This window comes from Phalacrocorax carbo, chromosome 25 (genome assembly GCF_963921805.1).
Source record: "Phalacrocorax carbo chromosome 25, bPhaCar2.1, whole genome shotgun sequence".
Taxonomy (NCBI): domain Eukaryota; kingdom Metazoa; phylum Chordata; class Aves; order Suliformes; family Phalacrocoracidae; genus Phalacrocorax; species Phalacrocorax carbo.
Window position 1 is genome coordinate 4,044,456 of NC_087537.1, and position 14,905 is coordinate 4,059,360.

Here is a 14,905-nt window from a genome sequence, read left to right on the forward strand (position 1 = left end):
GCTCGCCCTACGAGAACCTGCCCTGGCAGATCTACCGACCCCCTTACACAGCACCGCTGCCACACACGGCTCATCGACTCTCATGGAGTAAAACCCGGATTTCTGAAGCCATCACATCTCAGTTTTGCCGCCCCGGGGGGTGAGGAGCTGGGAGCATTGGGGTCCCCCTTTCCTGCTGCTGCCTGATATGACCCTTCCTCTGCGAACAGTTTCTGAGGCTGGGGGTGTGTGTGGGGGGTGTGTGTGCAAGTTTGGCTTTTGCAGACCCTGGAGGGATGGCTCCTCCAGGATGCTTGCAGGAAACCTTACACGAGTGGGTTAATGCCACGTGGAGAGAGGCCAAGGCCATGTCCAAAGTCTTGAGCAAAGCCCATCTGCACACATAGACCATGGCAAGGAGTGGGGGGAGAGGCTGGCCCAAAGCTAATTATGCGGGGGGGGGCCATGCTGCCGGTGGGGAGGAAAGCGGAGGCAAGTTCTCGGGGTTGGCGGTCGGGTCGAGGAGGCTGCAGGGCTCTGGGGGCAGCTGGGGAGAGGGAGCCCCGGAAGAGAGGGGCTGGGGAAGGTTTGGGGTTAGAGGTTGGCTTCACACAAAGGAGCAAGCGGCTGGAAGACGGTACGACGCTGAGAGCCAATCATCGCGGCAGCCCAGCGATAAAAGGGCTTGCGAGGCGGCCGTGGGAGCTCGCAGGAAACCGCTCCCGCTCCCACAGCCCTGGCCTCTGCAGCGGGGAGAAAGGGAGCGAGAACACCCTACCATCAGGGACGGCCAGACAGACCCACTGCCGGACAGACCCACCCTGCCGGGGTGAAACCCTCCTGCTCGGCATCGCCGTGAGGAGCCCAGGCATATGGTGAGCCTTCACTCGTGCAGAACAACAGGGCTGAGAGGCGGCAGGCGGCTCGGCGGGAGACAATGATGGTCCCTGAGATGTGGGGAGCGAGGGGGTTCATCCACCCCGGGGACCGCTGCCGACTGCAGCTCTGCTTAGCGCTGGGAAGAGAGGGAGATGCTGGGGGGAGAAAGCACGACTGAGCGGTGGGGAGGGAGAGAGAGGCAAGCGCCCAGGGAGAAAGGGATGGAGAGGAGGGAGGAATGCAAAGACAGGGAGAGTGTCGGGAAGCAGCACCGCTGGCCGGGAGCCACCCAGCAGACGGGGGGTTCATCCCCCCTGCACAGCCCCCTGGGAGGAGGTCCCATCCAGATGCGCTGGGAACTTTTTTGCTTTGGGAGGAGGCTCGGCCAAGGTGGTCGCGGGAAGCAGATTCAGGGTGGGGGAAAACACAAGGGTGTCTGTTCTTGGCCCTGGGTGGCCTCGCTGGGGTCAGGCGGGGGCAAGGAGATGCTGTCTGAGCTCCAGGAGGCTGTTGGGGAGCAATGCTGCTGAAGGGGGGTGAGCACCCCATGCCCTGCGTGAGCTGGGGGTGAGGGGCTTGCAGCCAGCGTATCATGGGGACAAGAGTGAGTGGAAGCCTGTGCTCCCTGGGTCAGCGGGCATCTTGGGGTGCAGCGTTTCGGGGCTTGCACTTCCCATTTGGGCTGTAATTCCCCCTTTGTTGTGTGCTGCAGTACATGCTGGAGGGGGGCTGGACAGATCCATTTTATTAAGCTGATCAGAAAGAGCAGAGATGGATGAAAACCTGTTAGATCCTGACTCCCCTCTCCCCCTTCGTTAATGCCTGCTAATTCTCGATGGTGTGTCTCCAGCCGCCTCACCCACCCTGTCTTTAAACCTTCCCAGAGACAGGTCTTTCATCACTTCCCTAGAGAGGCTGTTGCACGACTGTGAGATCTAATAACAACACAAATACCCTGAGCTCTGACATAACCCTTATAGAGCCAGGCATCTACCAGGGCTTCACAAAAGAGAGCAGCTCTGTTTTCATTGGGGGTGGGGGGAAGGGAGCAGAAATAAATGAAATGATTTGTCCACTGTCACCCAAAAATTAGCAGCAGAGGTGGGAATCAAGCCCAGGTCTCCTGAATCCCAGTCCGGTGCTGTAACTACCACGTTTTGAGACCGTCTGCTCTGTCTAATCCCCTTGGATCACTTGAGACCAGCTAAGCGACCTTGTAGATCACATTTTAAATCAATTTTCTTTTGATTTGTGTTCATGGGGTGGGCATCAGTTTTGAAGGAGCATGGCAATTCAGCAGCCTGGATCATGCCTCGGAAACTGGGCTTTGTCCACAGAAGACATCGTGTGAGGGCTCTCGCAGGGAAGACATCTGGTGCCCCAGCTGAGCTGTTGTGTATTTAAGGCCAGGAGTAGCACATCTGCAGCATTATTAATGTAGATTACAAAATAATTGCAGGGCAACTGATCAAGCCTAGTCCGAAACGGCTCCAGCATTAACGTCCTTTTTAAATGGGAGCCCTGCAAGCAGCAAATTCCCAGTTAAGAAGCGAGGGTCTGTCAGAACCAGCCTCTTGGGCTTTGCAAAGTGACTAGATGCATCTTCTTTTTCATACAGCTCAAAACTAGGTCCCTGACCTTTTTTGGTCAACAAAAATCCCACGAGACTTCTCATTAGGGAAGGGAGTTCCTCTTCTGGTTTCCTTCAGCGAGTCAGTCCTGTGAGCCTACAACTACCCCCTCCAGTCCTACATGGTGATGGAGTTTTTCTTTTCCTTTTTGCCCATCCTCAGCTTTTGCAGTGTTGTCCATCGTCAGGCAGCTGCCATGTTCCCCCAGAGGTGTCTGCCTTTCACTTTCCAGTTAAGTCATTTTTATCTGCCATCTGGGGGTGTTGCAGAGCTTACCTAGCTGTTAGCAAAAGCTCTGGGATGGAAAACATTAAATCTGGGTGAAGGGATTATTGCAAATAATATTAAGCACACTTTAGACATATTTCTCACTCCTTTAGTGACCCATAACCCCCACCATATGGCCAGCTCAAGGGTGTTCAGACACAAGGAGCCTCAGCAACCTCTGATGTGCCTCTTCAGGGTGTGTTTTCCCAGCACACTCGTTGCTCTGCTGAAATCCCGTGGCCTTGCAGAGCACCAGATCCTATACTGGGCTGTTTGGCATCTTGGTTCCTAAAAGGGAGAATGGAGGTGAAGGCTGAAAATAGTCAGAGCAGCTCAAAAACAACGTTCTTTTGAGAGATTTAACCTATGAGTGTGATTTTGGTGGCTGTTTTTTTCACACAATCTGCACTTGGACACAAACGCAGGAGGACACAGCAGCTCTCACAGGGGTGGTGCGGAGGCAGGGACCATGGAAAGTGGTTGTGCTGTGTTTTGGGGTGCCAGGGCTCACTCCTGCTCTCGCTGCGTCCGCAGATGGAGAAACAGCAGAAGCTCTCGGGAGGGGCTGCAGGGCTCCCGCAAAGCTTTGCTTCAGGTATGGGCTAATGCACATAGGACATGCCAGTCCAAAGTCTGGTGTTTTACAGGTGATATTGCATGAGAGGAGATTAGCCAACAACATCTACAGGTTATGACTGGGGAAAGAGGGAATTACAGGGGATTACAGGTCCATTAATTGGAGTACAATAAAAGGTGAATTTCTAGAATAGGTTTGGAAGAGTAATCAAAGACAAGGTGTTGGGAAGCAGAATAAAATACAGTGTGGTTTTCACACAGATCATGTCAAGTGAGCTCAGTATCTTCCTTGGGTATTGTAACTGACTTCTGAAACAACAGGGCCTCATGAATCTGGATTTAACGAAAGCACTTGATACAGTCCCCCAAGAAAATGGTTATTTTAGGTGGAGACAGAAAGAGGATAGGGAAGAGACAGCAAAATAGAAGGAGGACGCTTGGACCCTTCTACAAGGAGAGATCTAGGGTCTGAACTTGTTAACAATCTCTTTAGAAGTCAGGAGATCTGCCCACGGTGAGAAAGAACAGATCAGCAAACAGGAAGATGAGACTGGAGCCCCAGAAATGGCTGAAGTAGAGCTGTGCCAGAGCAGGCACTTGGGGAGCTGCAACACGAAGCTGCTGTAGCCTGGAGGGACCTCAGCAAGGGCAGGGCACTGAAGAAGAGTGAGCTTCTAGGATTTCTGGCAGAGGTGGCAGAGGAAAAGCACATCGGGCCAGATGTTTTCTGGGGTGCCAGAGAAGTATTTGTACCAGAATACAAAGGTCTGAGAGCTCCTTTAGTGTGGTGCATCCAGGTCAGCTCACCTACCTGCAGCGGGCTGCCAAGGTGGCTGTAGGAATGGAGAACCCACCTTGTGAGAACAGATTAAAAGGAATTGGATTCTCCAGCTAAAAAAAGACTGTTAAGGAATGTGATAACTCCTTATGAATCCCTTTGGGAGACAAATATTATGGTGGGAGAAGAACTAGGAACATAATGCCAGTATAAGAGTAAATGGATATACATTTATGTAGGAAACCAGAAGGTGAGGTTTCCAGGTGGAGCATGGTTTATGGAAGAGACTATGGAAAAAGCGAAAAGGGGAGGGAGAAAGCATGAACTGCTATTTGCCTATCGTGCTTCTTTGCACCAGGTTTATATTGCACTTAATTAGTACCATGCTGCAGAGCCTCCAAGTCTTTCTCCCAGTGAAGCAGTTTTGCCTAATGTCCAACCTGAACCTCCCAACCTGCAATTTTTGGCCATTGCTGCTTGCTCTGTCATCTGGCACTACTGAGAAGGATTTGTCTCTGCCTGGAAGAGGCTCTTCTCATCCTCCCACCAGGCTTTCTGCTGCATTTGTTTTATCTGAGCTCCTAGCAAGGTAAGAGATTGCGGGGAGCACAGACTCCCTTCAGACCGTGATTTTTAATGGATGCCATTAAACATGGCCACGGTCCCAGGAACGGGCTGCTCCATGCTTCAGTTTCTGCTTCTAGAAAACGGACTAATCCCAACAGCATCCTCCTGCCCCATCTTCCCCCTCGCTGAGAGGCAGGGGCTGGGGACCAGCCCCGTCCCCCTTGGCCCCAGTCCTTCCAGGGCCGTGCACCTCCTCCTCATGGGAGACAAGCCGAGGCAGGGGCAAAGGTGGGAGAGCAGAGCGGGTGGGCAGGGGCTTCCCTCGGGCTCCCTCCTTGCTCATACGGGTCCTCCATTGTTGCCCTGACAAAGGCAGCCCTGTTCCTCCCCACAACTATTCCTTGTCAGCATCCCTCAGCATTTCGGCTGCCGATTTCCTGCCCACTGGCAGCCTGTCAAGAGGCAGCCCGGGCACAGAACGTGGATGGAAAGCGGATTAGTGGGGCAGCCTGGTGGAAGGTAGCTCCGTGCCGTGGGGTGTGGGCAGGGACAGGTCTGTGCAGTGGGGCTGCTCTCCAGAAACCTAATGAACAGGGTAGTGGTGTCCACGGCAGTGGCCTGGCTGCTCCTCCCTGAAGTCCTCCACCCTGCATCAAACAGCAGGGACCTGCACTGGGTCCCAAATACTGATGAGATCAAGTAGTTGGCTCAAAGCCACACAAGGAGCCAAGATCTGAAGCTGAATTAGGGTCTTCCATGGCTAAAGCTGGAGCCATGACCACCAGGCTTCCTCCATCATCCCCCCCAGACTGTTTCTTTCCGTGCTTGAGAAGCCGAAGCAGCACTGGGGTCACTGTCCCCCCTTCCCCAGCAGCGCTATGCCCAGTTCTGGTCCTGGCCCATTTGATGCTGACTCTGCACCATGTTTTGCTCCATGGTGTGGATTGGCTGTGAGGCCCCAAGGCTGCAGAAAGCGGGGCCAGCTGGGCAGTGAGCTGGGTGATTCCCAGGCTCAGGACACAGGCTCTTCCAGCTCCTCTTCACCTCCCTCCCACGCAGTCCTGCTGAGAGAGACCATGGGCTGAGCTGGCCGTGGAGCTGGAGGGTCAGCGCTGTCCTGTGTGTGTAGGCTGCACTAATCCTGCACATGATCTTGGGGACATCAGTCCCCACAGCAATCGGCTTAGTCCACGATTTCCTGGGGGAGAGGCTTGACAGCGTCTCCGCGGTGTTGAGCCCCTGCCCGTGCCTCGCCGTGCTGCCGGGGTACTCCGCATCCTCCCAGGATGGAGGAGGAAGAGGCCCGGATTCCCCACACTGCACTTTGCCTTTGGGAAAGCCTCTTGCAACGGTACGGTGATCCCAGCAGTAAACATACACTTCACAGGGCTGCTAATGGGAACCATATGGCAGAGAGGGGCCTCTCGCCCTCCGCAGTCACACTGCTTTCCTGTGCCGGAAACCCATCGGCTCTCGGAGAGGCCATTAGCCAGCACCGGGCTGCACCGGGCTGGGGGCCCACTGGGAGCAGGCTGGCTTGGCAGCCCCATGAGCGAGGGGAAGGGGGGAGAGGCTCCCCGCACCCATCCTGGCTGCAGGAAATGCGATGCTTCAAAGGCAGGTTGGGGCGATTGGGGAATTTCCCGGGGGGGCCACCCCAGATTCTTCCCTCTCCCTACACCTGCCCCCAGGTCAGGCAGGAGGGTGAGAGGGGACGGGAGAGGCGGCTAGGCAAAAGCTCTGTGACCGAGCAGCTTCTGGGATGGATGTTGCCTTCCTCACCCCAAACTGCTCCCCGTTCAGTGCTAAAAGACGGAGCTGTGGCACCCTCTGTAGCTGCTCCCACATGCCAGTGGGCACGGGTCCCCTGCGGATGCCAGACAAGCTCTAACCCCAAGGTCCTCAGTCAAACACCAGCTTGAGATCACCAAAAAAGCCCCCAGAGCAGGATGGGCAGCTGCCTGTCATGCCCTGTGGGCGGGCAGGGCTGGCAGCTTGGGCACCAAGTGCATCCTGCTGGCTGTGGTGCCATGTCTCCGGAGCACATGGAGATCCACCTCTCTCCATGTCTCCCATGCTGTGGCCACCAGGGGCAGGAAGAGCGGAGGCTGTAGAAGCAAAGGGGTTCCTGTCCTCTGTCCTGAGCCAGATGCCTGAAACTGCTGGCTGCAGGACCAGGAGACAGACAGTCCTCACTCCTGATCTTCCCAGGCTGTGTAGATGGCTAAGAGTCTTGGGGAACAGAAGTTGGGAGAAGTCCAGTCAGGTCTGGCAGTTATGGTGCCAGTGTCCACCAAGGAGACTTGGACTTGGCTTTCTTGCTTTGCCACGGGTGCCCTCTGTGCTCCTCAGAAAACCAGTGAGGCCTCCTGCCACACGCTGGAGGGCTGTCCTGGCAATCGTGAAGGCTTCGTAACATCAATGTGGCAGCACGTCCTTAAGCAAAGCCTGTGCCACCGGGGTTCCTCCGCTCATGGAGGCTTTGTTGCCTGCCTTGGGCTCAAATCCCATCCTGTGCAGACTCCTTGGTAGAGCAGTAACAGCAGTTGAGAGTCTCCTAGAAACCCTCCTGTGGTTTCCAACTTGTTCTGTTTCCCTTATCGCTTCAGCACACCCTTCCCCTTTGAGATTTCTACTCTTGCCTCCCATCCTTCAGCAGGAAGGACATTTAGCAACTTCTACTCACACGCCTGTAGGGCAGCTACAACGAGGGGACCTCTCGTTTGAAACCAAGGCTGGGAGAGTGTGGGCACAAGCCTGCGAGCAGGGTATGTGCATGGAGGGGAAGAGGGATGTTACGAGGAAGGAGACCTGAAGGATGGGGCTGGATGGAGAACTTCAAGCCATGGGGCAGGATATGTGGGATGGCATTGGAGGGAGCAGGGTTTGGGTGCAAGAGAAGCAAAGGAACAAATAGTAGGTGGAAGGAACCAGGCGGGGTGTGTGTGTATAGGGAAGGGCAAGAGGGGGATGATGGAGAGACTGGGAAAACCGAGGGGAAGAAGGTGGCTGGGGTGAGGGGGGAAGATGAGCTGTGAGGGAAGAAGAAGGGAAGCTGGGAGTGGAGAGACGCTTGTGGCAAAGGCAGGGGAGAGGGTGAAAGGCAGGTGAAAAGGGGGAGGGCTGTACATCCACATTAGAGGCATGCGTGGGGTAGGGACCAGAGGGGTTGTCTGGGTTCTGCAAGTTTCCCCCGGGATCTGCGCTGGGCTCTAGGCACCGTACCGGCCCCAGAGATGTGAGAGGGAAGGTCCTGTCCCAGGGAACGGGGGTCAGAGAGGGGCTGTGGGCTTGGGTCTGGCCCGGCCCTCGGCACATGCTGGGTACGGCAGCAGCCGCCTGCGTGCTGCCATCCGCCCCGCTCGGCGAGCAGGAAATAACAAGCAAACCGCAGAGGAGACGGGAAATGATTTAGGTAAAATTGGAGCCGCATTCTCAGATGAGGTTGTGAAATGTTTGCGACGAGGGCCGTCCAGCCCCCAGGCCTGCGAGGGGGAGCCCAGTTCACCCACCGCTGCTCAGGACCTGGAGCAAAGACTGCTCAGTTCTGAAAGCAGTCACTAATTTCGGGTGCTTGGCTGGGCACAACGCAAGCCTCATGTCACCTGCTGGGTGTTGGGACTTTTTAGGCAGCCAAAGAGCCCCCCAAACCCAGGGCAGGTTTGCAAATGTCACCATGAGATTGGTATTGCGGAGACATCCCCCGCCCCAAGCCCTCCACCGTGGCATATCTCCTGCCCTGGGGTTTCTCAGGGTCTACCCTAGCCCTTGGGCAGCAAGAAAGTTTTTGGGGTGACAATATGAGAATGAGAAGTTTAAGGAGGAAAGAAAAGCAGCCCCAGACAGGAATGGGGTGTGCGCTGGTTTGCCAGCCCCCAGCACATCCCCACCATGCAGAGCCACCCTTCACCCTCCTATTCCTTGCTCTGCTCCTCCCTCTGCATCGTTTGCTCAACCCTGCACCTCTGTCTTGCGTATGCAAAACACGGCTCATCAAGCCTGACCTTTTATGGGTGTTTTGAAGGCAAGGTGTGATGGGGAAAAACCCCTGAGGATCTGTCAGTGCCTTTTCAGCTAATTTTTACCAAAAGGGGTGACTTGCAGCACTGGTGTTTTTTTTTCTGTGCTGCATTAAAATTGGTCCAAGACCTGTCAAACTCGTCTTCCTGGGCACTCAGCATATCACACAGGAGCCACAGCTTATGGGTCTTGGCCTAAAGGGAACATGGGCTCCCCAGAGAAGACAAAATCCCCATCACTCCCTCTGCTGAGCTGTGAACTGGTCTGTTCAACAGTGCTTTTCTGGGCTAAAATTAGACTAAAATCACAGTCTGCTCCAGCAACACCAGTCCTTTAGTGGCTACATTAGTGAAACACTGGGTGCTGGTTTCGCTGCCTTGGACAGTGGCTCTGGCTGGGTTGGGAGTCGTAGCCTTGCTGCTAATAGCTGGCCATTGCCTGGCAATTGCCTTCCACGCTTGGGTTTGGAGCAGAAGCCATCACATCACCTTCTGCTCATGTTTCTGGCAGCCCTCTTCCATGCTAACCCAATCCCTTTGTATGGGAAGGAGGACGAGAGCTACTGAGCTGTACGCCAGCCTCACCTCAGCATCCCGATCACCTGCCAGCTTCCTAAAACCAAGCAGTATTCCAGACCTGCATCTCCTGGCTGCCAGTCCAGCCTGGTGTGCCCAAACCTCTTGGATCTCTTGAGAAACCCCTAGACCAAAGAGGCTGCACGGAGCCCATGGAGGAAGCTTTGAACTTGTTGCTGTCACACACCAGCTCCTGCAGCGCTGTGCGGCTGCCGGGTTTGGAGTGATGAAACCAGCCACGCTCCTGTTGACATTTCCTTTCCAGGTGTTGCAAGAGGTCTGTCTTAGACACCTCCCCAGGGAACACCGGCCCACAAACTTCAAGCTCAGGATTAAATAGACGGAGGAGGGGAAGGAACCATGTTCCAGGCCACGGAACCCGCCAGCCCACCCCCAACTCACGTACGTAGCATCCCCTGCGGTTTGTATGAGAATTTCAAACCGGGTTTTGATTCTCAGGGACGGAGGGTCATGTACAGAAGGTGCTGTATTCCGGACTTGACATTTTAGGGTGATCAAAGGCACAGTCACTGCTACTCAAACAACAAAACTGGGGACAGGAATGTTCCAGCAGAAGGGGCTGTTTGCTGAGCACATTGCAACGCCAGCGTCCAGGCTCTGGTCCATACAGAGCTGCTCACCCTGCTCCCGCCTCGAGTTGCTGTTTGTTTGTGTTTCCATGGCTTTCTGTGATCACAATTGAGAGCATGCGAGCTGCTTAGGATTGGAGTGATTGGAGATGGAAAAACATAAAGGCTCAAGAACATCTCCTGCTGGGACAGGATACGGCCCTTCCCCGAGGGAGGATATATCAGATATGAAATAGATAGTGTGCCTGATCGGAGCCAGAAGGCTGCTGAGAAGTGACGAGCAATGGTGGATTGCCTGTAGCCTTGGGAACGGATGTGTTCCAGCTCCAAAGAGGCAGCGTTTTCCTTAGCTCTGGTCAGCTGTGCCTGGAAACAGTATATTAAATCCTAATCCCAGGAGAGCACCTGCGGTTGTTTTACCAGTGCCAAGGGATGCAACCGGTTTTACACAGCCTGAGCCTCCCCACTGCCCATGTCCCTCTGTTGACTTTGGCTTATTCTTCCAGCCTTGTGGGAGTGAGAGGAAAATCATGTCCCTGACCTCAGTCAATGAGAGGAACTGAGGAACGTCTGAAGAGGCAGCTCAGCGAAGTGAGAGTTTCCTGTGCATTTCTTAGACAAACTGTTTCCAAAAATACGAAGGAGAAACGATGGAGAAGGGTAAAGCAGAAGGAACAGGGATGGAAGATCAGCCTGGGGGGAGAGAGAAGGGGCAGTGCTGGCCAAGCAGAGCCGAACCAGCAGCAAGAGGAAGGACAAGGAGGCAGCGGGGTGATGTTCTGGGGTCACACTGCCCCAACCTTGGGAACAAAGAGTGCAGAGGCTGGGCAAGTCTGTTGTAAAGCGGTCCTGGCTGGTCCGCCTTGCTAAAAGTGTGTTAACCCCTATGATCCTGACTGTTTGAAAGAAGGAGGGAGCATTTTCATCAGTGCAAAGGCAGGCTGAAGTACTTGCAGGTGGCTGACAGGGACCCAGCGGGTGCCTGCGCAAACAGTCAGCTTGGGAAAGGCGCAGGACTGTGGGGCTGCACGGTGGAGCACGCGAGGGGGAGGAGTGGGAGGTGAGTTGGGAGGAGATGAGCTGTTGCAGCTGCAGATGGGAGAGCGTGCACCGAGACCCTGCTCTGAAATCCTGGGGGCAGAGGTACAGGCACCGCGGGGTTTGGATCTCTCTGCCCCGCTGCTCCTCCCGCAGCTGCAGGGTCCAAGTAACATCTGCTCCCACCAAGCTGCAGAATGCCACGGAGCAGGTCTTCAACGCTGAGCGTGCGCCGCGGCCCCTCCTGCCTCCGCACACAGAGCCCGCAGGGACTAGCGAAGGCCTTTTGCTCTCGCTTACGGTGCAGGCGTTTCCTGCGCAGCGCAGCAGCGTGACGGGCTGATAACAGGGCTAGCAGAGGAACCCAGAAACAAAACATCCGCTGGGGGGGGACCAGCACGACATGCTCCATGAGAGCGAGGGGCACCCCAGTTATCCCCTGGAGGAACCGGCAGCCTACCACCCTCTGACTGCAGGCAAAGACTGGCAACGGCAGCATTGCTAGAGCCCTGCGCACCTCCAGCGAGAGAGAGGTTGATTATCACTCTCCTGCCCTGTGGGGCAAATGATTGTTGGCCAGGAGGAGCAGGAGCAGCATCTCACACCAAAGCAGAGCTGCTGTCAGCAGACGCATAAGCCAGCTGCTGACAATTTGCTGGTGCAGGTCACAGAGAGGGTTTTGCCAGGGGCTTGTGCTGTGGCAGCTCAGCAAGCCCCTTCCTCCTCTCTGCCTGCCGCAGGCCCAAACTGTCCCCCAGGGATGTGGAAAGAGTGCTCCTCTGCTCTGCTGTTGTTACTCCTGAGGGGCAATGCCAGTGCTGTGGGTCCCAAGACATTGCATGGCGGTTGCACTGGGTGGCCAAGGACGGTACCTGATGCCTGCAGATGGTGAGAGCTGCTCGTCAGCGGGACAGTTGTTACCCCAGGGTTGTGTTCTGCGATGCCTATGCTGTGACATCTCCTGGATCTGTGCTTGGGTGCTACCACCACAAAAGAGGTCTGCTGTACCTTGGCCATGGAAGAAACAAATCTGTGCCGTGCTCTTATGTTGAGAGAGAGGCCTCAGTGAGCAGTGCTGGATGAGAGAGCCGGCTGCTCTGCCCCCAGAGCCCCAGGCAAATACCACAGCCTCCTGGTGCCCGGTTCCTTCTCTGCAATATGTGCGTGTTTTTTCCTCTTTTTCTATTTTCCTCTCTTCCTTCTCCTCTTTGGTAATAGCACCATGGTGCAGGGAGTAACTCGCACACAAGGACCTGATGGAGCTCATGGCCTCTGGGCAAGTGAGTTCAGAGACGGTCATCGCGTGCCCGTGACAGCCAGGCAGGGGCTGCTGGCGTGCCCCAAGGTCCTGCAGCTCAGCTGCCTGTACCGATCCTCCACTGCTCCTCCTTAAGCACAACTCAGTGTCAGGCTTGTCATTCCAGGCTCTCATTTTCATTTCTCTTCTTCCCTTCTTAGGAGGCAAAGAACAGCTCAGGAGGCAGCACGGTGCAGCGCTCCAAGGTACCTGCAATTTTACCACATCCTACCGATTCACAGCAAGGGGGGAAGGACTGAGAGCCCAAGGCCCAAGCACCAATCCAGCCCAGCATCTGTGGGGTGCAGAGAGGGTGCGGGGAGATGGGGCTGCTTCACGCTAACCACTGCTCCAGCAAATGGCAGCACAGATAGTAAGAAAGACAGCTGTGGTGGGAGCCAGGCACAGGCTATCCCAAACCCCGTCCTCATCCTCTCTCCCTTTGGTCTCCCCTTTCCCAGTCCTTCAGCCTGAAGGCACAAGTGAAGGAGGTGTGCACTGCCTGCCAGAAAACCGTCTATCCCATGGAGCGGCTGGTGGCGGATAAATTCGTCTTCCACAACGCCTGCTTCTGCTGCAAGCACTGCCACACCAAGCTCAGGTGAGCCAGGCTGGGAGGCCGCCGTGCTTGCTGATGGCGAGGTGGATGGGTAGCACTGCGGCTCTGCCTGGCCTGGGTGGGGGACACCACTCTAAATAGCGCACCCACCCTCCTATCACAGCCCTTCGTCCTCTTGTGGGGTAGCTAAAGACCCCCAGCCCACTCATCACAGCAAAAAAGGAGCTTATCTGCCCACCTGGTCCCAAGTCTCAGCTAAATCCCACCTGGTATGGAAAGCGAGCTTTATCCCTCAGGAGCAGGGAGAGAGCTCGAAGGTAACGCAGAGCTGAGCCACAGCTTCCTGCTAGATGACACAGAGCCAAGGCTGAGCTGCCCTGCGGGACCCAACTCTTAACAGGGCTCTAACGCTGCTCACAGCAGCCCCTAACATCCCGAGCTGGCTGGAGGGAGCCTAAGGGTCCCCTCCTGTGTGTTACCTCCTCCTTCCCCCCCTGTCCCGGTGCCCCCAAGCCGCAAACGCTTCCCTCCAGCCCACAGCCAAGTCCCCCTGCCCAGCTAACTCTGCCCTCCCTCCCCAGCCTGGGCAGCTACGCGGCGCTCCACGGGGAATTCTACTGCAAGCCCCACTTCCAGCAGCTCTTCAAGAGTAAAGGCAACTACGACGAGGGCTTTGGGCGCAAGCAGCACAAGGAGCTGTGGGTGCACAAGGAGGTGGAGAGCGTGACCAAGTCGGCATGAGCGGGGCCAGCCCACCCTTCCCTGGAGCCCAGCAGAGACGGCACGGAGCAGTGCTGAGCCAGGGGCTAACTGAGCTGATGTAAAGCAAAGGGGACCCAAGGGCCTGTGGGCGGTAAGGGAAGGGAGGCAGCCCAGCCCTCTTTGGAGGATGCTCAGAGGGGTCCTACAGGCCATAAGGGCAGGGCACAGGGGACCGGGGTGCAGCCCCCAGACCTTAAGCCCTCTCCCTGCAGGCCCCTCTCGTTCATGAGATCAGACCAGAATCACTTGCCCCATGGGAACCCCAGCCGTGTTCATACGTTTCAGGCCTGCCACCATGGAAAAGGAGATGATCTGGGGGTTTAACCCAGCCTTTAAGTCACAGCAGAGCTCCCAGCTCCTGTCACACCAATCCTGCCTTGCTGGGGCTCTGAATAAGGAGGGTCCTTGGTTTACATCAGCTCAGTTCAGCTGGGATTGTTCAGCCTTAAGGATGTTGCCCTGCGACTGTTTGACAGTGTCTCTTTTTTATATTTGCCTTTGATTGGTACGTTCTGCGCTGGAGCCTGGCACGGCAGCTTCACGTGTGACGCTGCTCCACGCGCTCTTTTATTTTTTTAATACAAGGTTTCTGAGCCTTCCCTGTCTCGTCCTGTGTTCCCAGGGGGCCGGGGAGGTGGGAGCAGCAGTCAGGTCTGCCTCTTACTGCCCAGTTACTGTAGAAAGAGCCTTTGCCCATGCAGACCGAGAAAGTACTCCTGGGTACACGTGTGTAACATTATGACTGAGGCAGACCGTCCTTTGGAGACTGAACCCCGGATTTCAAATTGCACACCAGTGTTACTACCCTGCGAGCTACCCACCCCGGCTGTAACCGCACGCCAGCTTCCACGCGGAGCCCGGACCGCCCTCAAAGGGAATTCACTGTCCTGTGGATTAGATCCACCCCTCCGCCCTGCATACATATCGTGGCTAACTCGCTTCCCCTTCCACGTCAATAAACATTGTGCCCTGCCTCCACAAGCAGATACTGGCTCAATTCACTCTGCAGCTGGTGCAATGGGCAGGGCGGGCATCAGATCTGGGCCGACTGGTGCGATGCGAGGTCTGGTTTGGATCAACCCCATCTGCTGAGCTGTCGTGTTTGGACAGCATAGTCCATACAAATGAATGAGCCCAACAAGACGTGCCAGGCTGGAGAGCCTAATGCGGTGAAACCAGGGAAAGCAGGTGAGTCTGTTTTTAATTATTGTTTACCTCCTTCCTCCACACACGATTTGTAAGACTAGCTTGAAGGAGTAAGGATTGAGGAACCCCACATCTTTCAAATGCTACAGGAATTAGGCTTTTCAGAGCCCACAGAGCAGAGCAACAGCCCTTGACAGCAACAGCAAGAGCCCCTATTCCATCACTGACTGATAACATCAGC

At 55.6% G+C, this 14,905-nt stretch overlaps 1 protein-coding gene across 2 annotated transcripts; it reads left to right on the top strand.

Annotated features, from left to right (window-relative positions):
- The first annotated feature begins 553 nt into the window (after window positions 1-553).
- On the top strand, window positions 554-14,117 carry LIMD2 (LIM domain containing 2). Of its 2 annotated transcripts, XM_064473471.1 has the most exons (5): window positions 555-854; window positions 9,538-9,674; window positions 12,359-12,403; window positions 12,659-12,798; window positions 13,338-14,117. In XM_064473471.1, exons 2-5 carry the CDS (start codon window positions 9,633-9,635, stop codon window positions 13,495-13,497), a joined length of 387 nt encoding a protein of 128 aa, XP_064329541.1. In that variant the 5' UTR covers window positions 555-854; window positions 9,538-9,632; the 3' UTR covers window positions 13,498-14,117. The 2 variants fall into 2 exon arrangements, with proteins under 2 accessions (XP_064329543.1, XP_064329541.1); XM_064473473.1 differs by lacking the exon at window positions 9,538-9,674 and having other exon boundaries at window positions 554-854.
- The last annotated feature ends 788 nt before the right edge of the window (window positions 14,118-14,905 follow it).